Source organism: Madurella fahalii (genome assembly GCF_045866475.1).
Source record: "Madurella fahalii IFM 68171 DNA, scaffold_2, whole genome shotgun sequence".
Classification (NCBI taxonomy): domain Eukaryota; kingdom Fungi; phylum Ascomycota; class Sordariomycetes; order Sordariales; genus Madurella; species Madurella fahalii.
In genome coordinates this window covers 7,713,405-7,740,458 of record NW_027263972.1, presented here as the reverse complement: position 1 = coordinate 7,740,458, position 27,054 = coordinate 7,713,405, and the positions used below count along the sequence as shown (strand labels likewise).

The 27,054-nt window shown below is 56.4% G+C and overlaps 5 protein-coding genes across 5 annotated transcripts; 2 read left to right on the top strand and 3 right to left on the bottom strand.

Annotated features, from left to right (window-relative positions):
• Positions 1-781: 781 nt before the first annotated feature.
• On the bottom strand, positions 782-3,153 carry MFIFM68171_05051 (uncharacterized protein; the record flags this gene model as incomplete). Its single annotated transcript, XM_071060471.1, has 2 exons — positions 782-1,371; positions 1,461-3,153. The coding sequence occupies 2 exons, from the start codon at positions 3,151-3,153 to the stop codon at positions 782-784; spliced, it is 2,283 nt and encodes a 760-aa protein (XP_070916572.1).
• Positions 3,154-5,291: 2,138 nt separating this feature from the next.
• Positions 5,292-7,155, top strand: ARE2_1 (Sterol O-acyltransferase 2 (Sterol-ester synthase 2); the record flags this gene model as incomplete). The annotated part of the gene is made up of 3 exons (XM_071060470.1): positions 5,292-5,455; positions 5,535-7,053; positions 7,129-7,155. 3 exons carry the CDS (start codon positions 5,292-5,294, stop codon positions 7,153-7,155), a joined length of 1,710 nt encoding a protein of 569 aa, XP_070916571.1.
• A 1,998-nt stretch (positions 7,156-9,153) lies between these two features.
• On the bottom strand, positions 9,154-10,974 carry MFIFM68171_05049 (uncharacterized protein; the record flags this gene model as incomplete). The annotated part of the gene is made up of 2 exons (XM_071060469.1): positions 9,154-9,782; positions 9,867-10,974. The coding sequence occupies 2 exons, from the start codon at positions 10,972-10,974 to the stop codon at positions 9,154-9,156; spliced, it is 1,737 nt and encodes a 578-aa protein (XP_070916570.1).
• Positions 10,975-16,622: 5,648 nt separating this feature from the next.
• On the bottom strand, positions 16,623-17,956 carry MFIFM68171_05048 (uncharacterized protein; the record flags this gene model as incomplete). Its single annotated transcript, XM_071060468.1, has 3 exons — positions 16,623-17,629; positions 17,686-17,746; positions 17,810-17,956. The coding sequence occupies 3 exons, from the start codon at positions 17,954-17,956 to the stop codon at positions 16,623-16,625; spliced, it is 1,215 nt and encodes a 404-aa protein (XP_070916569.1).
• A 1,489-nt stretch (positions 17,957-19,445) lies between these two features.
• On the top strand, positions 19,446-21,192 carry MFIFM68171_05047 (uncharacterized protein; the record flags this gene model as incomplete). Its single annotated transcript, XM_071060467.1, has 2 exons — positions 19,446-19,526; positions 19,663-21,192. The coding sequence occupies 2 exons, from the start codon at positions 19,446-19,448 to the stop codon at positions 21,190-21,192; spliced, it is 1,611 nt and encodes a 536-aa protein (XP_070916568.1).
• Between the last annotated feature and the right edge of the window lie 5,862 nt (positions 21,193-27,054).

The window sequence follows — 27,054 nt, the reverse complement described above, 5'->3', positions numbered from 1 at the left end:
AACGTAGCAACTATATAATCCCAAGATACAAAGTTAAGGTATGCCCTTTCCCTATGCGAAACACCCGATACCCGCCCCCCTCCCAAAATAGAAAGACTCCTACACCATGGGTGGTTCTTATCATCATCATCATCGTCATAACGCCGCCGAATCTTTTTCTCTTTCCTCTTGCTCTCTTCTGTTGTATCGTCATCAATAAACAAGGATAAGTGGAAAAAAGAAGAAGTGATATGCTAAGCTTACACAGCCGATCGGGAAGTAAAAAAGAACAAAAAAAAAGAACAAAAAAAAAAAAAAAGAAAAAAGAAAAAGAAAAAAGAAGAAGAGAAGAAAGCGAAAAAGAGAAAAGAAATAAAAAGGGGGAAATAATATAAGCCTGTCCTGTCCTGTCCTGTCCTGTCCTGTCCCGTCTGTCTGGCTCTGTCTCAAGGCAGGGTGGAGTGGGTAAGTCAGTATAAATCAAAAGAGAAAAGGGTTCTCTCGTGGTTGTAAGACATCTCCCGTCGCGTGAAGGGGAGAGAAAAGAAAAAAGACGACGACGGGGCCTCATGTGAAGCAAGCACCGCAAAGTAAGCGAAGTTCAGCCCCGCACCCTCCTCTCTGGGTCGGCTTCTCGACCCAGCTTTGCAAATGACCTCCCAACCCCCCCCCCCCACCAAACCTCCCAAGCCCCTCTTTCATAATCCTGAAACCAGAGCCAGCCAATATTTCGTAATGCAGCTCATTCGTCCATTCGCCCTGTTCCCTGCAGACCGCACAACAGCAGCAGAAATCGTCATGGTCATAAAACCTCCTCCCCCTCCTCCTCCTCCCGGAACTTGATCCCGTCACCACCGACACAGATGCCCCCCTTGACCCACTCCGTCTGCGCAACCTTGGTCAGAGGCCATCTGCTCCTCGCGCGCTTCAACAAACCCTCGACGACCTCCATGGCGCCCCTTAACCCTCTCGCCTCGAACCTGGCCAGGTCAGCCTCGTGATCCCCTTCCCCTTCCTCGCCCTCCCTCGCGCCGTACTCGAACCACCGCCACTCGACCCGCGCGATCCTGTGGCTCGTCCGGCTGCGCATGCGCATCTGCACGGCGTGGTCGCCCACCCCGGGCGGGGGGTCAAAAGGGAGGCGGGCTTCGAGGAGGGCGTACAGTAGTACGCCGAGAGACCAGGCGTCGGTTGCGCGGCCATCGTAGGGCTGGCCCATGATGACCTCGGGGGCGGCGTAATCATCCGACCCGCAGCGTGTCTCGAGTTTCTCGTCGTCGGCGATGCGGCGCGACAGGCCCAGGTCGGTGAGGGTGATAACTGGGTAAGGGTACGTCGTCCAGTCGGTCGATGGGGAGGCGAGTTCAGTCGGGGGGAGGTTGACTAGGACGTCTGTAGGTGGGAAGTGTGAGTAACGTGTGCATTGGGCCGAGGGAGAAGGACTGAGGTTGGGGGGGGGAGGGGGGGAATGGGTTGCTTACTCTCGAGTTTGATGTCTCGGTGGACAATCTTCATGTCGTGGAGATAGGTCACTGCGCCGACCAGTTCGGCGAACATGCGGCGCACGAGTTGGGGACTTAGAACCTCGCGATGACCGGTGGCAACCTCGAATAGGTCCCCGCCCGGGTAGTAGCTCAACACGAGGATGGCCCGCGTCGGCTCTATGCTCCATGCCTTGAGGTTGACGAGGGACGGGTGCCGGATGCTCTGCATGATCTCAAGCTCTCGCTTCAGGCTCATCTCAATGCGGTCCTCGGACGCGCCACCTCTGGGTCCATGCTCGCAGATCTTGACGGCCACTAGGGAACGCCGTTCACGTTGGGGCGTCGGTTCGGGGCTATGCGGGCCGCTGCCAGAATTGTAGCCCTCGTCATCCGACGGCGAAGAAGACGTCTGGCTTGTGGCAAGAACGACCTGGCTGAAAGTGCCCTGGCCCAACACCCTGACGGCCCGCCACCGGCGTCGCTTCTTGTCGTACCGGCCGTACGCCTCAAAATATTCGGCTCGTGACTGTTTACTGCTGATGCTGGATCGAGACCCAGCGACCGATGACGAATCCGTGGCGCTCAATGAAGCCTCGCTCGGCGGCGGCGTCGGCGGCTTCTCGATGGGCGTCAGTCCCCTCGCCTCGGACAGGTGGGGCTCCCGGCGCAGATGCCCCTCCGCCGCGCTCTTCAAGTCGGCCGTCTTGACCCGGGTCCCGGACACGGTGGACATGCGCTTGGGTATCAGCATGGGATCCGGGATGTACTCGCTGATGCTCCTGTTCCTCGTGTGCGTCTGGGGGTGCGCCAGCCCGCCATTCTGTGTCTCATTGGCGGCGTCCGCCTGTGCAGGCCAGGATGTGAGCCCCGCATATGCCTTTCTTGTGTTCTTCGAAACCGTCCCGTCGGTATGGGCTGCCCCCAAATACAAGGGCGGCGTCTCACGCGAGGTCCGCCTGACCAACTGCTTCCATGGACCCGGGGAATCGGTCGAGAGGAGGGGGGAAGGGAGCGGCGTGACGTCGCCCATGGCGGAAATGGCGGGGCTCGGCACGGTGGAGCTGGCAGCCGAGGCGGAGCCGAAAGCGCCGGATAAGCCGCCGGTCTTGAGACTCGGTGTTCTAGTAATAGGCCGCAGGGACTGGGCGGAGGACTTGTGTTGGAGGGACAGGGCTGGTCGTTTCGCCGACTTGACGGGTGTCGCGAAGCTGCTGCCGGTATCGAGTATTTGGGCCGATGTTGGGAAAGGCTCAGTCTGCAGGCGCAGAGCGTCCGTCGCTGGATAGGTCAGGCGGTCGGCTGATTGGGCGACGCGAGTCGAGTCTTGGACGTGCTGCTGAGCTGAGGCAGACGGCGACGAAGAGAGGGAGCCAGGTGGCGGGACGGGCGGGGACGGGGCGATGGTGTAAGAACGGAACTGGACCGGGCTTCCGGGTGGTGGGCGTGGGGTCAATGCGGATGCGGATGCAGATGCAGGCGCGGTATATGATGTCGTGTCGCGAGCCAAGGGAGCGGTTATGACGACGGCCGAGTTAGCGCTGGCATTGTACTGATTGAGGGCCTCGGCGAAGGCTATCGCAGTCTCTGGGTCCATGAAACGGCCATGGTGGCTCTCTGCGTCGCCGTGGCTGTCTGATAACTGCGACTGAGGTATTGATTGAGATTGGGGTTGAGGCGACTTTGAGGACATGGCTGCGCTTGAGTCGGGTCAAGGCAGCGGAAGGTTTGGGGGGGGGGGGGGGGGGGGGGACTTTGTCGCCGGGACGGCGTGACGCTGGAGAAGATGCGTCCAGCAGGAAGGGTTGTGCTTGGACGCCCTGCGACTTTGGTTGGAAATTAGTGGGTCGTTGGCTCGCCGGCTACACTAGGCTTGGAAGGGGGAGGGGGGGTGTGGGCGGTTTGGAGTGGAGGACCGCAGGTGGGTCCTGTCCAGGCTTCCCTGCAGTCGAACACAGCAGCTACTTGCAGCCAGCCAAAGATTGACACCCCAAGGGATCGCCTTGATCGGAGTGCACTCGCATGGAATGGAAACGGAGAGGCCGTGATTAATCAAGGGTCTCTTGCGCGCCGGTCCACCGACTAGGGCGTGGCCGGGGCGTCAGGCTAGTACTGAGCTAGAAGCTTAGACGCGTCCGTGGATGTCTGGGAAAGTCTAATTTCGATTTCTTTGTTGCAGAGAGCATGGGCTTGTGTGCTTGTGACCACAGGTTGGTGATCTCACACTCCACTCTGCAATAAGGGCCGCAGAACTTGGAGGTAACGTTGAATCTGAATAAAATTACAAGCCGCCCATTGTCAACCAGGGGCGCGGGTCAGGCGAGCCCCAACGGCATTAAACGGAGCCGACACTGGCGTCATCCCCTGGCCCCCGTCGGATCAGAAGCTGGAAGTTCATTTTGTTCCATCACGAGACCTCGAGCATGGACAAGGACTCTAAGAAGAAAAGACGGGCGGTTCTGAAACCGGGGAATAGAAAAGGGTCAAAGACATGGCGCCGTCGTCGGGTACCTAAACCTGAAGAACGATTGACCGAGTAGCCAATGGCCAGATGCCGTGGACATAATTAAGGTTGTTGGTGGGAGGCCCGCGACGAGGCACCAGGCGCAACTGAGGACCGGCCGTTTCTAAAAGCATCTAACCCCTCCCCGCCGTCTCTACCGTTTCTACTGCAAAACCTTATGCAAGGAAGACGGGATATTCTTAGCTGCATTTGCGGGCACAAAGCCCTTGCCGCCCTCTCAGTAAGCCTTATCGGCCTACATGCAGATAGAGAACAAAGTTTAGCCACTGGGATGCCCCTCGCCAGGCCCCGTCCAACGAGGGCTCGGGGAGATATCTGACAAGGCTGGGAGCTCTTCCCCTATCACTTGCCTTTCGTGTTTCTCAAGTTTGGGTCTGGCAGCAAAAAGATCGAAAGGGTGGGGGGAAGGGAAGGATGAAATAAGAGACAACGATGAGCCCCTCGCTGTGCCCCGCAACACCACGATGGTCAATCCTCGTCAGCAATTGGTCGCCCAACTGGAACGAACATCTTGGGCCCGTCACACAAGCGACTTCGAGCCGCTTCTGCGTGCTCCCAACGGGATGACTGCACTGCCTCGCTGCAATCGCAGTCTTTGATGTAACACGGCTTCAACGGCTTTCCCCAAAGAGGACGGGACCTGCGATGCCTGACTGTGCCTACCGAGACAGCCGATGGATGGCTTGAAACGAGGAATGCCGCGATTGCCGGATGCCCGCTGTGCGTATCGTCCCATCGGACACCTTCCGCGAGCGCCCCATTTATAGTGCGTCACGTCTTTCATCAAGCCAGACGCAGTTCGACCCCACACCGAGGCTGATACCGAGCGTCGGATTTCCCGTTTATTTTCTTTCTAGAAGAGCCCGTTATGGAGATGTCACGTGGACGTGACGTAACTTGACCAGGACCTAATGCGAAGGCGGTTGGTTAGAGACGGGAATCCATCCGTAGGTGCGGATAGAAAGTGAGGCGATCACCAATCCATCCTATGCTGCTGTTAAAAAGTGTCAGCAAGCATGGCCGACGACACGGTTTGCATATCTCGTGGGTGATTATACTGAACGATTCCCGGGTGTCTTGTCTTCGGCAACCAATGCCTGCCAAGTGCGAATGAACGTCAACGAGGTCGATCAGCAATCGAATCCACCGCTCATCTCCTGTTGTCTCCGTCGTGAAATACCTTGCCCAATCTGGCCGCCGGACTGCGCCTTGAAGTCAGGTGCGCGGGTGGAAAAGGAAAGTAAAGGAAAGGAAGCGTGGCGTACAGCCGGTTTTGGTGATTGCGTTACCGCCGACCTGCCGGCATCATGGCGTCCACTTCGGCCGATGTCTCGGACGGAAACGGCGATCGCATCTTGCGGCCCCGGCCCCGAAAGCCCGTCCATTCGCAGCTGTCGCAAATCAGCAACGCTTCGGAGACCAATGGCGCTCTCGAGTTGTCCAACAATGGATGTGCGACCGGCATGACGAGGTAAGTCTGCCGGCGCCCCCCCCCCCTCCACCTCGGGTCCTGGACCGTCTGGCACTCACCGTCTGTTGCTCTTCTTCAGTGGCCGCTCGACGCCGGTACCCATTGACGCGCCGCCCTCCGTCAAGTCGCTCTCGACAGCACGGAAGCAGGTACGCGCAGAGCAGCGCCGGCGCATCTTCCCCACTATCGAATTCGCGAGTCGCGTCTCCCACTTCGATCCGAGTAGCGACTATCGCGACTTCCATGGCTTCTTCAACCTCTTCTGGATAGGCCTCGCCATCATGGCCATAACCACCATGTTACGCAATATCAAGGACACTGGATATCCGCTCCGCGTTCAGATCTGGGGTCTGTTCACCGTCAAGCTATGGCACCTAGCCATCGCCGACTTCCTGATGGCCGCTAGCACCGCCGTCGCCTTCCCCTTACACAAAGTTTTCCGCGCTGCGCCAGCTGATGGCGCTCTGACATGGAACAAGGGTGGTATGGCTATAATGAGCCTGTACCAGGTTCTGTGGCTGGCCCTCTGGGTCGCCGTGCCGTTCCTGCTGGACTGGACATGGACAGCCCAGGTCTTCCTGCTGCTCCACACCATGGTGCTCCTCATGAAGATGCACTCATACGCTTTCTACAACGGCCACCTGAGCAAGACTGAAAAGCGTCTGCGCGCCCTCGATGACCCGTCCACCGCATCGCGAGCGCCGGCCTATCTCTACCCGACCACTGACAACCCCATGGGCACTGTGGCCAGCCCGAAGAGGTCCCAAGCGAATGGGAAAGGCCAGCACGAGAAGGATGAAGTTGACTGCGACGCCGATGAGATTGCCCAGCTCCGCGAGGATCTGGCCCGCGAGTTAACCAGTCCCATCGGCAATATCACGTACCCAGCCAACCTCACCTGGTCGAACTACCTCGACTACATTTGCTGTCCGACGCTGTGTTATGAGATCGAATATCCCCGCAACGACCGGATTGATTGGCAGAACCTCCTGTCCAAAGTCGCTGCCACATTCGGGTGTATATTCCTGCTCACCGTCATCTCGGAAGAGTTCATCCTACCGGCCTTGACCGACGCCTCCCGAAGACTGGACCCAGCGCTGCGGACGGCCGACTCCCCCCTGACAGCGCTTGAGGTGCTTCTCGTCCTCGCAGAGACAATCTCGTGGCTGCTCTTCCCCTTCATGCTGACCTTCCTCCTCGTCTTCCTTGTCATCTTTGAGTACGTGCTCGGCGCCTTCGCCGAGATCACGCGCTTCGCAGACCGGCACTTTTACAGCGACTGGTGGAACAGTACCGACTGGATGGAGTTCTCGCGGGAGTGGAACGTGCCCGTCTACAGCTTCCTCCGCCGCCATGTCTACAGCGCCAGCCGGCCGCACATCGGCAAGGCCAACGCAACCGTCATCACATTCCTCATCAGCGCCGTCGGTCACGAGATCGTCATGGCTTGCATCACCAAGAAGCTGCGTGGCTACGGCTTCATCTGCCAGATGTTGCAGCTGCCAATCGTCATGCTGCAGCGGACGAGATGGGTCAGGGGTAGGAAGACGCTGAATAACGTCTGCTTTTGGTGCAGCATGATTCTGGGGCTAAGCCTGGTAAGTTTCGTTCCCACACGTCTCCACCGAGGGAAGACAGCAGAGTGCTGATAGGAAGCCATGTTTGTCTTGCAGATCTGCTCACTCTATGTCTTGGTATAATGCCGGCGGGACCAGTCGAGGCTCGAATGTGAGGCGAGCCGTCAGTGGCACGTGGTACACTTTTGCTCCAATGCCCGCGGACCTTGGAGAACATGCCAGCCATGCCAGCCATGCCAGCCGGCTTGGCCCTCTACCACTCGGAAGACCCGAGCCGGCATGACATGAACGCGGAAAAGGCATCCGACCGGGAACAACACGCCTCCCGAGATCCTGCCCAAAGTTGTTGGTACGGCTAACGTGGCGCCACGGATGGCCAGCTTAGCGGATCGAGCCGATAAAAAAGCAAGGCTTCAGGAAGGATTCTGTCAAGCGATTGGATACCCTTTTAGACACAGCAACAAATGCAGCGGGTGATGATACACCAACCGGGACTGGGGCCACATAGAAACCGTGCATAGCTTACATTTTGCCTCCCTGTAGAATTACGTAGTCGGCAGGGCGATATAAAGCTCGCAGCAAATAGAAATCAAACCTTGCGAGGTAGAGGAAACAGAATCCCAAAGCATCATCGTCATCTGACACTGCTTGAATTGGGTAGCCAGCTAAGGTAGTCAGCCACTCCCTTCTCCCTCGGCACATCTGAGGCCGGTAGCTACGAACACGATACTGGGCCAGCCGCTATCGCGCTTCCCGAGTCATTCGGAGCTGCGGGTTTCGTTCCGTCGCTGTGTATTCTCCTTCCCATTGCGTTGACCACCGTGTCGATCCATCCAGTAGCCATTGTGGTCCCTGTCCCTTTCCATTCCAATTCCCATCGCCCGATAGCAAAAGGACTGCCCAAAGTGGAAAAGCGAGTGTAAAAAGGCCCTGCTAAACACCACGGCCATGGATGAACAAATGTCTCCCCTTTCCTTCTTGCTTGAATGCCGCGGAAATGTAAAAGAAGAATGCAAGACATGATGAACGAGTCAACTCGATCCATCCCCAACCCCAACCCCCCCGCGAAGCAGCAAATGGAAACATCTCAAGAGATAATATGCATAAGTAGTCTGTTCATATGTGTCTGTTGGCGGGGTTATGTCGCAGCTCGCGCCCCCATTTCATGTTAAACTAGGTACATGTGGAATCTGGAGAGAAGGGAAAAAGATAAACAGCAATAAATGATCTTGGGGAAAAAATTTCCCAACCCCCAAAAGGAAGGAAAGGGAAAAATAAAGATGAAAATAAAATAAAGAGCAAACAAGAAATTCTCATCCAGTCATTCCATGCCATTCCATTCCATGCCATCGTGGGGAAATCGTCATCTCAGACCGGTTCAGTCCGAGTAGGTAAACAACAGAGTTGGCGCCAATCTAGAGGCGGTGGCCAACTGACCAAGCGTTGTAAACAACAAGGCTCGTTGCATGCACAGCCTCGATTGCGTTGCGTTGTCCTTTCCGTATTCCAATCCCAATCCCATTCCCACGTCTCACCATAACCCTCCCCATCTTCGCCTGTGTCTGCCTTCCGGTCCTTTCCTTCCATGATCTTGTCCACCCAATGCCAGTCCCCTCAGATGCCAATGCCATCACCCAAAGAAAAAAGGAAAACACGAAAGGGAAAGTCATTGAAAAAAAGTTCCTGTCATATAAAGACACGACTGGTTCGTTACTTGTTTTTTTTTTCATGAAGTCTTTCGGCTCATGTAAATGAAAAAGTAAAGAGACCAATATGAAATAGAGAAGAAGACAGACGTGATAGTCCAAGTCCCAAGTTACCACCACACATCCCTTAGTGCTCCTGAGCGCCTCGAGACAAAGGAGGAAATATGCCACGAGGGGAAAAACAAACCTGCTACGATAACTGGATCGTCTGCAATCATCATCATAACCGTATCCCAGACCCCCCCGCTCATGATTAAAGATTATAGAAAAAAAAAAAAAGGGGGGGGGGAAATGCCGAAAATACATCAAGCGCGGGAATATACTCGCCTTGAAACCGAGCGGTCGTCGGCAACCGTCTCGAGGTGAATGGTCCCGCACGTGCAATGGACGGCATTCCCCGTCATGGCAATAGAACTCATGCCGCGACCGGATACCCGTCGTTGCCGCTGTGCGAGTAATACGCCGTAGGCTGGTACTTTGCGTACGACACGTCGTCGGGTCCGTAAATCCTCGCCTCCTTTACCTTGAAAGGAACGCCAGGGTACGTCGTCGACGGCGAGTGAGCCTCGAGCACGTCAGCGGGTGCATACCGCCTCGACGACGTCGGCGAGCCGCTGTACGAGTACTGCGCCTCGAGCTTGGACGTCTTGACGCCCGGAGAGCGGGTACGGCGACTACTCCGCCGGTGACGCCGTTCCCGGTCGTCCTCGGACTCGTACTCGTCGAAGTAACCGGGAGTTCGCCGGTCGTCGACGATGCCGCCGGCGGCCCAGGTTTGTACTCGCGAGAGCGACGGAATGGGCCGACCGTACGATTCAAGCGGAGTCGTGTGGGATCGACTCCCGCGAGGCGGCGATTCCGGGACCAGAGGAGGTGTGGTGTATGATTTGGAAAGCGTAGGAATTGGCCCGCCCATATCGATAGCGTCGGGCTTCAACTTTTCCCTGGACCTCGCAGCTTCGTGGGACGGACGGCGCCCCGCCGTACGGGTAGATGCGCGTCGAGCGATCTCTTCCTCGGGGTCAGCCGGCGGAGGTGTCGGTACTATTGGAGGGGCGAGGAACGAGTCCGGAGGGGTTTGAGACTTCCAGAACGCCGGAACTGCCGGGGGGCCGCCTCCCCGCTGACTGATGTAGCTCGCAGCATCGGCGAAACTTTGCTCTGGTGCGAGAACCGCATGTGGGGATTTGGCCCGGCGGATGGTCGACTTCTCACGTTCCCGTTCTCGTTCCCGTTCTCGTTCCCGTTCCCGTTCTCGTTCCCGTTCCCGTTCTCGTTCCCGTTCCCGATCTCGTTCCCGTTCCCGATCTCGTTCCCGTTCCCGTTCCCGATCTCGTTCGCGATCTCGCTCCCGCTCCCGCTCTCTCTCGCGCGCCTCATCGTACTTTCTGCTCGATGACCGCTTCTTCTCTGAGCGGGATGAGACATACACTTCATCTTCGACCCAGGGTTGCTCGCAAGTGTCCGCGTAGGGTTCTACGTAGGGCTTGTGTCGGCGGGCTTTTTCCTCGGCCTCTCGCTTCCGTTCCTTCTCTCGCTCCTTCTCTAATCGCTTCTTCTCGGCTCTACGCGCTTCACGTTCTTTCTCTTTTTCTTTCTCGGCTTTCTCCCTCTCCTTCTCCCTCTCCCGCTCCTTTTCTCGTGACCTGCTCGTTGCATATTCTTCTTCCTCTCTTCTGCGTCTCCGTTCCTCCCTGTCGCGCTCCCGCCTCTCTTCATCCCGCTTCGACGGCTTCTCGTAACTTGCTGCTCTCCGAGCCTGCCTATCGGGCTCCTCGTACAGCGGGTGGATCCGGGACGAAGGCATCTCCTCGTGCGAGCGGGTGTGGGGAGATGTGTGATACGTGTAGAGCTTCCCACCCGACGGGGATGAGTGGCTCTTGTATCTGGACGCCGGCTCGGTAGTGCGGAAGTCGTAATACTTTGTGGATGTGCGCGGGGCCGACGTGTTGGGCGAGTTCTTCATCGACGCCTGGTGCACCTTGGCGGCGCGCTGCAGCTCTGCAAGCCTGAGCTGCTCCTCGTACTTTGCCTTCTCAGCATCGTCATTGAGCAGTTCGTACGCCTGCTGGACCTTTTGGAACTCTTCCTGCTTTTGTGCCTTGAGCGTGGCGTCCTGCACCTTGTCTGGGTGGCATTTGAGCACGAGCTTCTTGTATGCAGCCCGGATCTCGGACTTGTCTGCGTTCCTCTCGACACCGAGAGCTTTCCACGGATCAGGGGGGAGGGTGCTCATGATGGATGCGTGTCGATTTGCGCCGAAGGCTGTCCCCGTCCGAGTACCAGTAACCGAGTGTTTGGCGCAAAGAGCGGGAAAGGGGAGTTGAATCCGGGCGACTTCGATATTAGATAATCGACGTGGCGAGTGTGGTACGAGAAGGCAACAGAAGTCGGATGTCGACGACGGTTTAAAGGGGGGGGGGAAGGGGGGGTTTGTGGGGGCGGCTATTGCATGGAACCAGACGATGATGGATCGGCTCCGGCAGGAAGGAGCGTCGGTAGTGGTGTTATATGCAAGGGAGGCGGATGCGGCGAGGTTGGAATGAGGGAAGGAAGGCTACCGCGGGGAGCGGCCGGCTTGGGGACACAATGAATAAAACCAACAACTCAAAAAGCACTTGAAGGGTGCTTTGGGAGGGGGGTTTGTCGCAAAAGGTAGCGTAGTGGAACAGCGAGCGGGGAGAATAAGGGCTGTTGTATATGGGGACGAAGCAAGTCGGCTGGTGGAGCACGCCCCAGCACCAAAGCAACGGCCGTTGCTGTCGTGAATCGTGGCCAAGAGCGTGTAGCCCCTCGGTATCGTGACCAAGCGGCAACAAATGAGGAAAGAAAAGAGACGGCCGAGTTGACGGTCCGGATGTGAAAAGATGGTCGGGCCAGCCCAAGTCGCCGGCCTGTTTGTTCCTGATTCAGATGCTGGTTGTGCTGCGTTCTAAGGTGATGGGAGGGAGGAAAACAGGCAATGAGATCACCCGCAGAGAGCGTGGTGGGATGGGTGGTCGGGGTAGCGACCACGGCGGGAGAGGGGCGCAACTTTCACAGCAACAAAGACGGCTGATTCCCGGGGGTCCGTTTCCGTTCAAGGGAAGAAATCCAAGCATGGGATCGATTTGGGGGGCAAGGGCGGGTGCTGCTGCTGCTGGACCAGTTTACCCTGGCCCCTCGCTAGCAGATGTTCACTGGGCACCGGAGCGGGCCTGGGTTGAGGTCGATGCGGGTGTTGTGGGGAAAGATACCCCCGTCTTGGCCAATGGTTGGCGTTCGGTGGTTCCTTGCCTTTCCCCCTTCCGTCTGGCTTACGGCATCTCCTCAGCGCGGGCCAAGGGTACAGACGGTCGTCCCTCCTCTTCTGTCGGCTTCTGTGCCCTCAGCTTCCTGCTTGGGACCGCTAGCGATGCAAGCTGTCGCCCCCGTCTCGGTGCTGGAGACGAGTTTCTGGCTGCTCTGAGGCCTCGGCGCTTCCTCCAGCCTCAGCGCGACAGCGGGTGGAAAAGCCTGGCTTGCACGGGCAATGGAAATACTAGGCACAGCACGGCGTGTTCCTCGGCTGACCCCTTGTGGGTATTTGCGAAAAACGACCACTGATTTGCGCTGGTACGGATCGGGGGCAGCAGCGGTGGCAGCGGCCGTCACAAGCGGCCTCTCACGCGGTCCCGGAGCTTCGGCAGGGGACAAAACAACAATTCCAGATCCACACGGCAGTCGCCCCCTATGTAGAAAACGTGGACGGAGACTGATGGGATCTTGGTGGAAGTTAACCCGTCATGCCCAAGGAATTTCATTGTCTACGGGGTTCCACGCCTCATTACGTGGAATGGCAAAGAATTGCTCATCCCGCAAAATCCGGCTGTGTCACTCCAAAGCTGGGCGGCCCTGACAGCCGGATCTCGCGACGCTGCTCCCGAGGCCCAGATCCAGCTGCAGCCCAGGTGGCTGGGGCTGGGGCGCGTGGCGGTGGTGGCGAAGGAGGTCGCCATCAGCGGCTGCCTGTGGGTTTTCCCCTCGTTTCCTCGTGGCAACGGCGAACACCGCCTTCTCTAAGTTTGCTTCATCCACCGTCGGGCTCATCGCCGGACTCGGAAAGCGCATAAAGGTTTGGGAATTGTTAGTGCCCGCAGCCAATGGTAGAGGGCAGCATGGACTGTTTCTTCCAGGAGGCAATCGGCGGTGAGCCTGCACAAGCTGCATCATCACCCGGCAACGAGATCCCACGTCCGCCTTTCCTTCGTCTGTGGCAGAATGCCGGAAGCCTTCCGGAAAGCGAAGATAACCCAGCCGTCCCAGTCTAATGGGGTGACCAACCGAGGCGGCTGGAAGCCGTGATCCGCCTCGACCGGATACATAAGCCAACCCCAGTGTCTCGAACTCACCAGCACTTTCTCCGTTGTTAAACAATGCAATGGTCTCGGCTTGCGTACAGTACATACACATGTACGGGCCACACGGCTCTACCAGAACTGCCCCGACGACGATTAGCCAGTCTTCTCTGTCCGCCTCGAGCCCGAGTTAGTTGTCGGCTAGGATGCGTACCATCCCAAGGCTTTGAGCACGAGTTCGTCCGACGTGAGCTCTATTCCCCATACAGGCGGGGTTGTGCCCCGCCTGTCATATGTCTCGCCTCGCCATGCTCCGCCCTCTAGTTGTCGGCGACACATAACGTCCAGCCGACGAGTAAGCCGATTGCCCTATAGCAGAGGACAAATGATAAGATAGAAAACCGGACGCCCTAAAGTTTGGAGTATCTGCATGGTTCCTGTGGGAGCTTCACACACAGCCGGATCATCAACTGCTGTTGCCATCACGTTGGAGAGAGAACCAATGTTGCCCGTATTCGGCGAGCCGAATCTGTGCCGATTGGACTACCGGTCTCTGGGGCATTGCGCCAGCAGTGCAGCCAGCGCACACGCAGGCTGCGAGGCGACTTGGCCGCCATTATGTGGACTCGCCAACCATTCCCCGTCAGTTGTGATGTCCTGCAGGAAGACGGGCCATCACAAACCTTCTCCTCAAAAGCCCCGCGCCTATTCATCGCTTCAAATGCGCCCCGGCTGTCAGTCCAAGGCAAGTGAAGCCGGCGATTGACGAACCACCACCACACCATCACCAACATCCGCCAATTGGCTTTTATTCTCCTCGGTTCCGGCGCCAGTCGCGCCCTTCGTGCCATCGACTTTGGATTGGACGAGAACTGCACGCGATGGAAGGCCAACGTCTCACTACTAGTGATGTGGGATCCGTTGCGGGTTGTCAGAGGGAGAGGTGCTCCGAGAAGACGGGGCTCATCAGGCTCACAGCTCATGCTCTGGCACGGGGCGCAACCCTCCAACACCATCCGGTCAACACCATCCGGGCAACAAACCGCCTGCGGCCTCTTAACAACCATGAAGCAGGTACGAGGCACCGTCTGACAATAAGTGCAGGGCGGTGTGCCATTCATATTCTGCATTAGATCGCCTGCCCACACCTCCTGCTCACCTCACAAGACTCCCCCATCCTGGGCACTCCGGGACTGGTGATTGGGGGTTCCTGGGATGCGGTGTAAGCCTCCGCACACCCTCATGGTTCCACCAAAACAGTTGGTGAAGGGCGCACGAGGGCCCTCATTCTCCAGCCGGCTAACTGATGACGCGAGTTGGATGGTTGCGTCTGGCTTTTTCGGTGGTCGGCGCTGCCCCTCACTGGACAGCGTATCTGCAGTGCTTGTTGCTCCGACCATTGGACGCTGCGCCGTGATATCCTATCAGGACCTAACGCGGGGCTATTGGTGGGGCGCGTCGTACGCCAATCATCTCAACTCGAATCCAGCGTATGCAGGGAACGAGCGGCACTCGGCGGGTCTGTCTCACTGGTCGCGGGGGGAGGGGCCACGGGGGACGCAACCGATCGGACGCTTTGCGGATTCTCTGGCTCTGTTCCACGGATCAACCCGCTATCAAAGCGGTGGTGCCTGAGGTAGTACGCTATCAGGGAGGTCAGCTGCGAGCCTTTCGTTCCTGTTTCTTGCACATGAAAGTCAGGGCCGTGATCCACGTTTCAAGATCATCAGACGCTCGTCATAGGTGAACCTAGAGTTCGGCAGATATGAGACGACTCTTTCCTTCCAAGATTTCCCCCGAATAAAATGGCTCTCCGATGGTCGCTTGACCTTCTGCAACGCTCAGGAGACCGTTGTCTTTTGACGAGTCGGATTCCAGAAACCGCAATGTACCCCGCCAGGAAACACCAGTTTACCCCTCCCTGCGCCCTTCAACACCCTGTCGCCAATGCGAGGGCCCCGGGCTGACGCCGGATTAATCTTGAGGCCGGTCAGAGATCCTTTCCAGGTAAATTTGTGAGGGGCTGTAACACCACCGATGTATGTGTGGCAAGAGTAGTTGTAACGGGGATTCTCATCGACGACTCGTGAATTGAGTGAGGCGGTGTGTTGTGCACACCGTGGTTCTTTGGCGGTGAGGGTTCCAATTAGTAACAGAGAGCTTCCATACCTTCCACTCACCCTTCCACGCTGCGGGAAGCCTGAATAAGGTTTCGGTTCCTCCATGAGGGCCCTGAATGGTTGCATGTCTCCCGCGCTGACGGCAGTTTGCCGCCTCGGAACCGCACTGTGATACGGCGGGCTACGTACGAGACGACTCTTTGAGTCTTGCTTTCTCCGCTAAACTTGCCACCAACAACGACAGCCGCCGGGTCCGATATATTCTGCCCTGAGGCATCTTTGCATACCGTTGGAGGAGAAACATCTTGGCCATCTCGCCATTGGCTCATGGTGTGGCCCCAAGAGAAATGGCGCAACCTAGGAAAGAGTCGGATTACGGCTTTTGCGTCCTATATTGTCATACCCGCACACCATCTTCTTTTGGCCGTTGAGCGTAGGGGTCCAGAATGACTGGTCCACGGCCAACTTGGAAGCGCCATTCAGGTGAGCGTGTCTTGTCGATGGTCTGTATATTCCCCACAATGTTTGGATGAGCTATGCGCGGAGAGCCGATACCCGCAAGCTCTGCTGCCCGCTGTTTATTGGCCCCTGAATCTGCACTAGTGCGCCTCATGACCTCGACATGACCGGTGCTCCATGAACGGCGGGCATGAGTTGGGGTCGGAGAGGCAGCACAAAGCGGGTCACTCCTTGCTATGGGGCTTCCGATCTGAGATGAGCAGGTAACCCCAAATCGAAGAGAATTCCGGGTTAATTGTCCGATCTGTGGAGTTGACCGCATCCGTGTCGGGAAGTTCACCACCACACAACACCGTCTGCCTGGGGCGCCACCTTTGGCCGTGGGGGCAACTGGAGAGTCCCAGCTACCAATCGGCGCTATCTTGTGCACATGGCAGGAGATGGGTGGAGGTCACATGAACGGAACCTCACTGATACGGCCCTCTGCGGTCGGAAGTGCCATGTTCGCTTCCAATGACTCCATGACAAGGATTGTGCCAGAGTGATTTAGGGAGGCTGCCGTCATCCGGATGCTGAACCCGTGGATCGACGCTTTCTCGTTGGCAACATTGACACTAAGAGATTTGGGGTGGTTAGAATCGCCACGCGTTGACCAAGTGTGGCCACGATGCAACAATATGCATCTTTTGTTGACGGTAGAATTCGCGCCCAGTGGCCGCGATCCCAGCGGATGCACTACGGCATCCCGGACTGATGACTGGCGGCTCTCTGGTTCCCGTGAGCGCTTGCCAGACACTGTGATAGGTTATGGCTGGTTCCGGAACGGGGAACTTTGAGCCGCGCGATCGCCTGGCTGGTCTCAACCGCTCCCTTATCGAGAAGAAACGAGAGTCCCGCCAACAGTGATCGATACGGAAGCGTTCCCACGTTGACGTGCTAATGCCATCCATTACCAACACGTAGTCATGATGGACGACGTCAACTTTGCCTCATCCCCATACGGGCAAATCCAAATCGACCACGATCGGTTTGTTGAAGCGCTTGCCTCCTACGTGAGGCCATCCGGTAGCCACGATAGCGCAGTTGATGACACATGTCTCGCGTCGGCCTAGGCGCGCCATCGGCTCCTGTCGCATTGTAATTCTCGGGTCCACAGCAGGTTCCCGTACTGCATTATCCAGGACGGAGGCACGGCTAGGGCTGATGTAGGACCCAACGGAGTCCTCTCGTTCGGTCAGGCCACCGCTCACCCCCACGCCGTCCAGGGGCTCGAGTCCCTGGAACGATGGGATGCATGAGACCTGTGATGCCGTGTTCAACAAGCCGGAGATGCCAGATATAGCCTGTGCGCCTGCCGATGCCGCTAAATCATGGAAGTCGAGCGGCCGGTTTCCACCACGTGCCGTTAGATCAACGAGGCTTATCTTGGCAGAAGCTGGATCAGGATTAGGATCTTCCCAGCTTTCCACCGAAGCTTCCGGATTTTCGTCATTCTCAATGCCGGAACCGTGTAGATTCCACCTCACACGTTCGGCGCCTCTTGCTTGATGGACGTGACCACAGACGTGAAGTCGAGGGCGCACTCTGGCGAGCGCCAAGCGCAAATCTCGGCATCCGAGAGTGTCATCGCAATAAGCAAAGGCCGGCGTATGCGTGACGAGGATGTCGACATTTAGCGGGATGGCAGCCCAGAGCTCTGCTGCGTTGTGATTCGTCGCTAGGGCAACGGACGATTCCGAGGCTTGATCTGGTCGGTCGTACATAAAGGCCCAGGTGCCAAACCTCGGACTGTAAGGGGACCCAAAGACTGTAAACTCGGTCCCAGGTCCCCTGGGATCTGTAAGCCGGATCGTGGCGCTGCCGTGTTGGAGATATGTGATGGTGCGGCTCGATGAGAGCAGTGACGAGCATCTGGCCGGGTCCTGAGGATCCTGGTTGTGGAAGCTCGATCCATGCTTCGAATAGAACTCAGGATCCAACGTGATATCATGGTTCCCTAGCAGCGGGGTGAGTCTGAATCCCCGAAAGCCTCCTTCAAGGGGCGACTGGTACCTGCAATCACAATCTTGGCTTCGAAAGCCGCCTTCTCTAACCATTGGACGGCCCTCGAAAGCTGCAAGACCGTCGATTAGAACATATCCAATCTTTCTTTTGCCGCAAGGCCAGGGAACCCCACCTCGGAGTAGCTCCCCTGGTTTGTCAGGTCTCCCGCGTGGATCAAAACATCGCCTTTTGGCAACTTGACGGTGGAATTATGGGTATCACTGATGCAAACGATCCTGGTCCGACGGGTCGGGCGTGAGATTGACGGCGGAACAGACATGGCTGCCTCGCGATCGAGCTTGAGGGCGGGCGGTCCCAAGAGCATTCTTTCGAAGACGACAGTTCTGGAGATGAAGAGATGGCAACCACTGGGGGCGGGAAAGGATGAGTCGATAAGTCGATAAATCGATAAATCGATCAGAATGATGACGATGTCCGACAGGAGAACCGGGTTTGCTGCCTGCTGAAATCCGGGGCATTGAGAGAGGGTAGGGTCTAGCGAAGAAATGGCAGGGGCAGCCAGGAGCAGGCCAAAGAGTCACACCATAGCTTCAATGCCGAAGGCATGCGGCGGCGGTTTATTACAAAAAGAAGTCAAACAACCACGGCTCCCTCTCCAGCAAGCATCGCTGGATCACATGCGCCAGCGTCGTTGAGCAGTCTGTTCTGTATGGAGCGGCCGCTCTGTTGACTTTTGCGGCTTGACATTGGTTCTGTGACAGCAGCGATGTTGGTGGTTTGTCGTTACCTCTGCTTTGATTGTTCTCTCAGAGCCTGACCCAGTCAACCCGCATGTCCTAGTCATTGACCAATAGAATCCCGCAACCAGATTACCTGAATTAATCCTCCCTGCCGGGACCCATTCTCGGGACCCTTGATGATTTGCCCCCCTGGGGTCTTCTCGAAGCTCTTGGGGAAACGGCTGCCACTCATGATCTTCTGTTCAGTGCTGAGCCAGACATTGGCTGGTCTTGCATCCCGGGTGCCGTTCTGGTGACCAACGTATTGAGCAAAAACCCGGATTCTCGTATGGGGCCCCTCATTTAGAGAAACCCGTCGACGCACAGGCTCCCTCTCGGCAAACTTCGATTCACCTCCACGACAAAAGCCTTTCTTTTCCTCGTGCAGACAACGAGCAAACACGTTACCTGCCAGCTGCAGGCCGCACCCCGGAACGTTGCAACAAAGCAAGGGGAGAAAGGAAAAGTCCGAGGCCCGCCGACCCTCAGAAAAAAAAGTTAAGCCCCAACAGCTTGTCTGCTCAGGGTTGCTCTGGTTTAGTTAGGGTGCCCCTTGGAAGGCGAGTCTCCCGGCGCTTTTCGATCCGCGAACCTCCCGACCGACTCCAAGGTTGGGCACGCGCCGCCATCACGAACACCAAAATACCTGACGCTATTCGGCGTTGATGCAGACAAGCCGCGGGGCAAACATTCGAGCTAGGGACTAGGAATACGATTGGCGCATGTGCATGAGGGGAACAGGTTGGCCGCGCACTTGACAAGCCGTTGGCCGATTTTGGCCCGCTGGGAGGCTGGGGTGGGCACGGCGAGAGACACTACGGAGCACCCGCGCCAGCAGCTGTCAAGGGTCACCTTTTCAGACTGCGAGCAGCGTCCGATCCTTGGTCTACACAGGTGTGGATTGAGAGAAAGGGTGCTCTCACTCCGTGGCCCCCAGCTAGTCCTACGCGATAATCCCCGGCTCGTCGCAGCCTGCCAAAGCCGCAGGCCGCACACACAGCGCTCGCCGGGTGCTCTTCAGATGAAAACATGGCGACTGTGTCCCAGACAGCGACGACACTGACGTCGCCTACCTATGCGTGGGGTGACTCGCTGTCTGCCCAGGCAGAGGTAAGATTCTATCCGTACCCGCCCCCGACTTACTCCACAACCTATACACCTCATCTTGCAGCCGAGACGCGCCTTGCTTGGGTTCCTTTTATGCTCTAGCCGCAGAGCCCATTCTAAGCTGATTCTTTTGCTGTAGAATGTCCTACACGATGACCAGATAACCCCCGACGATCAAGACATCTACCCCTCCGGTCGGCCTCCGCTGACACCTCAGAATGGAAATCCGACCACACACAGCCCCCATTTGCGGCGATATAGCAACGGTGAAGCAGGCCTCGACATGCAACCAACGGGTTTCGAAGCCGCCTCCTCCCCGCAGCATAGCCATAAGGAACCGAAGCCAAGGAGCGTCAAGGATCATGCCGGTCCCGTAGAGAGCTCGTTGGATTCGCACGGCGGCACAAAGGGGGACCGAGCTGAGGATTCACACAAAAAAGGGCCTGGCGACCTGCTCTCAGGATCGGACAGCGACGAGAACTCAAAATGGATTCACCGAGACAAGCTAGCCAGAATAGAGAACGAGGAGCTGCAGGCTGCAGGTATCTTCCTACCGCGCCAGAGAGATAGGGCGAGATCAAAGAGCCAGAACAGGCCGAGGCGGGACCAGAGCCAGGACAAGATTAGCGGGTCGGGGAGATCGATTGGGAGCGCAGATCAGCCAACCTCGAGATCAAGGAAGAACTCGGCAGCCACTTCTGTAGAGCCAAAGACGCCCGAGATAACGTCCATCCCCAGCTGGGATCTGAGGCGGCCCGAGGAGATCCTAGAAGAAGGCGATGGGTACTGGGTATCCAGCGGCAGCGGGAAAGGTTCGTCGCGGATACCCGTGGCCAAAGTCAGCCCTGCCCCAATACCTAACGGGCACATCGCTCGGGACACACGTTTGGCACGGAAACGAGATGGTAGCCCCGGCGAGGAGGATACAATAACGTATCCAAAAACGCGGCAGAGAAGTGGCAGTACAGGCAATACCCTCGCAAAGGCAGCTAGCAACGGGACCGCCCCACAACCGAGCAAGCGAACCGATGCCTCTCCCAAGAAGACCACGGGGACTCCGGGCACTAGGAGACCGAAGCCCGCAAACGGTGCCTCTGGACGACCGAAGACACGGGGCGGTCCCAGCAAGGACTCAACGAGCAGCGGAACCACAAGACCTTCGACTAGATCTGGCGAGCGAGAGTTCTCGGCCAGCAGCAGACGAATGGAAGGCGAACCTCCATGGATGGTTTCTGCGTATCGGCCGGATCCACGGCTGCCACCGGACCAGCAACTGCTCCCGACGGTAGCGAAGCGCTTGCAGCAGGAGAAATGGGAAAGGGAGGGCAAGTTCGGGAACGTTTACGACAAGGATTTTAGGCCGCTCACAGACGAGGGCTTCCAGAACCCCCCCGAGCTTGGCACAGTTCCAGACAAGGAGGATGAGAAAGAGCCGCAAGAAGACGAGCACCAGGAATGGCCGCTCAAGGCCGACGACTCCAAGCAATCGCTGCCTGGGAGGACAAACTCGTACTCGACGATGCCCAAGATCTCGGACAAACCGACCGACCCTCTACCTAGCCCACTGTCACCACAACAAACCCAGTCTACGCCGGCCATCAGGGTGCCAGATCCACCCGAGGAATCCTCAGAGAAGAAAGGGGGTTGTGGTTGTTGCATAGTTATGTGACTCCAGTTCTCCAATCGCCGACCACCAACCGCCAGCCATCTCGCCAAGTTTCTCACAAATCCTGGACGGACCGTCCATTCCTCGCCCTTCCTCCCGAGTTCAGACTCTCGCGAAAACAATCACCACCTAAACTTTATGACGAGACGATTTCCGCTTTTCTTTCCTCGATTCCAGGCGTATCCAGCAAACTCTGTGTTTCGCACCGCAAGTCCTATCAGCCATCAGCAGCCTCTTAGGTCACCATTTTCTTTTGTGTCATTTTCTTTTCTTTATTTTTTTTCCCCCTCCCGCCGCATTCGTCACAGAACGAGCGCGCACCCTGTTCGGTCTCTCAGAGCATCAGACCCACAGCACCTGCCCACAACCATGCCGCTCTCTCGGCAGTGTGTGTGTAAGGGTTCGGTGGGAGGAGGATGAAGCTCCCGTGTGTGGCCCGGGGCCATAGAAAAAGAGAGAGAGAGACGGTGAGATTTAATACAAACACATTCATACATACAGAATCAGTGGAAGAGTTGGGGGGGTAGGAGCGGGGGAGGATTCGGTTGTTACACTCCCCTACCTAGTACCTATGATTCCACCGCCACAATTTCCTTTTTTAGTTGCTTTTTTTTATCAGGTCGCCGCTGTCATTGTCGTTCGTGTTGTCTTGTCCTCTTTTTAGGCTTGCATCGCCCATCCTCGGACGCAAACTGGAAATACTGAGAATCTTTTTTTGTTAGTCAGCCAGTCATCCATATATCCGTCCATCCCATGTCACTGAGCGTCGGGGGTAAGAACATGACCTTGGTCTCCCCCAACCCTCCACCCCTCTTCTTTTCCTCTCTCTGTCTCTCCTTTTACTTTCTCTAATGTGGGGTTTTAAGGGGATGGGTGGTTGCCTCTGGCGTGTTGGAAATAGAAGGAGGGGGAGGGGGGGCCAAGTGCGAAGGAGAGAAGGGGAACATAAGGGACGCGTAACACGTCCCAGTTCACCAACTGATGCAATATCTAACCCATTGAATACTCTCCTTTCCCTTGCCTTTTCTGTATATCTAAGCTCTTGGTTGGGGGCTCTTTGATCCATTGTTTTGCTTTGCGTTAGTTATTTTCTTTTTTCTTTTTCTTTTCTCTTTAATGAAAGGGGCGTTTGAAGCAGGCTATTTCGTGGAGTCTTGATGTATTTTGCTTGGAGGAGAACAGAAGAGAAACTAAGAGATACCGATATCGACTAACTTGAGCTGGTGACGGTGGTGGTAGCCGACGCTGTTGTGGTTGCGGTTGTTAAGTTGCTCTGTACGAGTGGACGTGCTCTTTGACGTGGTTAGCATATACTCTGTGTTCCTGTTTGTGCTTCTTGTCTCACCGTCTACAGAGGACACAGACAAGGGGCGGAAGAAAGGAAACAGCGGCAGAGGAGCATTGTCCTCGCCGGCACTTGAGTCGTAACTTTCCCGATTGAAGTGGAAATCTGATATCCAAGGGGCCTTTGCCGATTCCATCGGATAGCGTCCCCGTCCTTTTCGACTCGGTGACGGGGCCCGCACGGGTACTTCTTGGGCATGCCAGGCATGGAGTTCCATGAGAATAGAGCCTTGCCTGCCTGAGGTTAGTCTGAAGGGGAAATTCCGCACTGACACTTGGTGCGATAGATAACCACACCGTGGCAAGTTGCAAGCACAATCGACTCAGAAACGCGCGGGAAGCGGACAGCAAAGCTAGGATGGGGGGACAGAAGGGGTCTAAGATGAGGGGGAATATGGGGTCCGGGGAAGCCGTTCCTACAGTGGAGGCGATTTTGCAAAACACTGTCTTCTGCTGAGCTTTGATTCCTAACCTCGCCACGCTTATTGATGAGCTCGGATATTGGATAGAGCCTATTGTCCTTTGTCTGTATACCTAGAATGTCTTTTGGCATGACAAGTGAGTGACGAGGAGTGGCAGAGTTCATCAAGGGCACGGATCAATAGGTCAAGGTGGCAGCTCTGAAGGAGAGGATTACGGTAGGTAAAAGATCAGCTCCTCACTTCCTGCTTCCCAAGAGTCCTGGCTGGCTCGAGAATTGCGCATGTGATGTCCCATAGATTCGATCCTCTAATCTAATTTCCCTGTCTCATGAGTTCTAAAGCTCATCCCAACCGCATGGGGCCCTGGGCCAGTGTGGGTGAGCTACCTCTAACGATCGTGTTAACTCACATGTTGCTTGGTGCAACTGAAGCGCGAGGAATACAAACGATTCGCAAGAAACAAGGGAACCCGGTTCTAAGTGAGGGATTCGTATTAGCTTTGTCGTCGTTCTCTAGGAACATCATGTTGCGGCCCGGTTGAGACGCCGGACGCTCTGTCGGATGACCCGGAACCCTAGGCGAAATGATGGAGGCATGTAAGATCCGACACTGAACGAGATTAGAGTGGTGTCAAGAATTTCTTCAGGCCCCAGCGGGCCGGGCGACAACATCATGAAGCAATCAAGTTTCGATGAAAAAGCTTTCGATACTGATGACGCCGCATGGAGCCGACGCCGATACCCGCCACGATCACAAGCGTAAATGATAAGCTATGCCGGAGCTTGATCTGAGGCATTTTTTAGTGAAACCTTGGCGTTCGCTGGAAACTCAAATCACCAGCCTGCACGAGAAGGCAAGTTTGCGAACCGGTTGTGCCGGTTCAAAGCTGTGTCGAGTTCGAGATCCGACAACAGCGGGATATCCGATGCTGGCACCGTCATGCTTCCAAAGTATGCGTCGGCGATTCGTGCATGACGCAAAGAGTAGGTGCAAGCTTTGGGTGTATTTGTTAGCTTGGGGTGGCATGGAGCACTTTCCCCGGGCAGCTCGAACAAGCTCGATGCGAAGGAGATTCATGAGTCTGCTAGACTTCGATAGAGATAATGTCATCGCCATCGTCATTGCCGGCAAGCCAACTGGTTTGGCGGTGGAGAAGCCACCCATCTGCCGACGATGCCACACCCAAAAAGCCTTAAAGCGTGATCGGTGAGGCTAGGTTATGACAGTAACGGGGGGATGCCCTACCGATCGAGATAGTTGATCGAGGCGTCTCGGACCCGCCGGGCAAGGCATGAAAGGACAAGAGAGGCGAAAGCTGGTCGTACTTGGTCCAGCGATATCGAATCAACCGATTGTGTCATTCCAAACGGCCCGCCGACATACCCGAATATGCAAGTACACTAGCAGGCGCACCACCGACAAAAAGAACGAGGAGCAGGCCGACAAGGATCATTATGTCTCGACCAGACGCTGTGTGCGTATTGCTCGCCTCGGCCGGCCTGGCCTCTGTGTTGCGATCGCCGAACCGTCTCAGAAAATCCGGCAGATCGGCGTTCAGTTTGGTGGTGATTGGCTACTATCATTAAATTGATCGATCGGTCTCGACCGTGATGAGCAAGCGGGGCGAAGGCACGGGGATGCCAAGCTGCGGGAGATGGGATATAGGGCTTTTCTGTCCAGGGATGATCACCTCAACTTCCAACCGGAAAACACCGTGGAGGGCCGCGAACATCCAGACCGTCCATCGAGCGCTGCGAGAATCCAAGCCAAACCGTGTTACTTTTCTAAGCCGCACACCAGAGCATCAGGTAGAAACTGTCGGGCAGAGTTTTGGGAAACGTGCACTCTAGTGTGCGGGTCTGAAGCTGAAACGGGCCCGCACTCTGCGTGGATTGGTATGATTAAGGCTGGGCAGAAGCATCTAGGCCCCGCTAGAGAACACAACAGAAATCGAACAGAAATCTTTGTATCTTGGCCTAGGTGGTGAATACATTCCATCGACCTTGGCGTGTGCGTAATTAGTGTACACTCGAGTAAGAGACGAAGCGGTCGGGGAAAAGGGTAGTAAAAAAAAGAAAAAGGAAAATTAAAAATTTCATAGGAGAGAGGTGCCCAACTGCCAGGTCCCACACAGGGTTTCCTGACAGCTGGGAACCGTCGATCAACAACAGCTGCGGGATGGAGTTTGAGTGGATGCCCAGAGGCGAATCGCCGTTTCAACATTCGAGCCTCATCATCCGCACTCGGCCGATTTAGGCCAGAAAGTAAAGAGCATCCTTAGGTCGTCTTTGTTGCCGAGGCTGTGTGTGCAATTGTGCTTGTCGTGAGAGAGCCGACCTGTGGAGCATTCATTGCGCAGAGCGTTGTGCGTGACTGTGCGCGTGCGTGCGTGCGTGCGTGTACGTGTGTGTGTGTGTGCTTGGCCAAAGCTGCCACGGGACTTGGTCTAGACTCGGCTGCCATGGGAATTATGTAATCGGCCGGTGCAAAAGCTAGGCATCGCTTGCGGGGTTTTTCCAGGCAGTGGAACCCGACAGCGTTTTTGCCAAACGCAACACGGAACACAAAAAAGAAGCGTCTACTGCATAGATCGAGATTACAGGGCCCGATCGAGTTCTGGATTGTTTGGTCAAAATGCAGCAAACCGAGTCTAGACCTGCTTGCCGAACCCCCGCCCCCGGCAGGGCCAAGCTAAAGAAGAGATGACATGGCGGGAAAGACTTCAGAGCAGACAAGAGCTTTGGCGTTAGGTTTGGCAGGCCTGCCGGCCCGTCTGCAAAAGGCGAGAAGGGCGAGGCTGTTTTTAGTCGTCCGTTTTGGCCAGCGCCACTCGTTGGTACTCACGGCGCACCGAAAAGGTTCGAGTGCCTACCACACCATCTGGTGCTTATGACCACGGGGCGATGCACGCACCAGAAACTGCACTCTAGACACGCTGCAGAGATGGAGGGTTGGCCGGTCAGAGAGACGGACGCACCTGACTGAGGCTACACACCCACCAGTCTCAGCACCTTCGGACCTTTTCTCCTCAGCACGAGGGCATGGCTTTCTTTTGCAAGCCTATGCGCGGAAGGGTTTGTCCCCCATCTTAACGCGCAAGAGGGACACAACATCCGGCAAATCATCAAATGGGTGTACTAAGGCGAAGGAATTGCACATGTGGCCATGCTCCCAGCCAAATGGGGGAATCGTCAAACAGTTAGGTTGCTTACACGGCGCCCGGAGGCCGAATCGCGACCCCTCGTTAAATGCAATTCTGGGGCGCTCGCTTTCCCATCCTGGCCCTCAACGGAGGCAGCTGGACGAGACGGTTTGATGGGGGCGGGACGTACGCAAGCAGCCTGTAACGTTAAAACTCGTAACTGCGTAATTAAGCCCGGCACCCATACTGCGTCCACCCCGGCTCCCTGGCCAAACCTCGGACTTCCCACTTTGTCAGCCCCATGTCCCAGCCTTTTCTCCCAGGGACAGATGTGCAAAGCCTTGGTCTGGCCCCAAGGATCCATAACCCGCTGCCTTCCCCCCCCAAAATAAAGCTCATGGTAACCCCCCTTCCCAGATTCGAAGCCTCGATAGACCAACGTGCCTAGAATTGTCCAAAAGTACACCTATTCATCCAATGGTCCCCGCCTGGCTTGTGCCTCGAAGCACTACATATATCCTACGACCTCTCAGATAAAGAGCTGCCTGCCTTCCCGCCTAGTGTCTCGCCTACCATGTCTTCGACTGTCCGGCCGCAAAACACGCCTTATATCGGCACATCATCCTCATCCTCGTCATCCGCGTCGTCGTCGTCTGGGTATTCTGCATCAGACTCGGATCTCCCATCTTCAACCTCGACAACCTCTGGCGGATCATCGGTGGTTCGGCACAGCATGGACTCGTCAATCCGCCCTCCGGTGCAAGTAGCTGTCATCCGCTGCCTACGGTGCGCCAGAGCCGAGGAGATGACGTCGACAGACGATCCCATCTCATCGGGCATGGTCCAGATTGGGACGAACATCTACTACTGCAAACGCTGCGCAAAGATGGTCGGCTATACATGAACCGGGACGCTTCGCCTGAGCTGGGCCTTTTTTAGTATTTTTTTTTTTCTCCT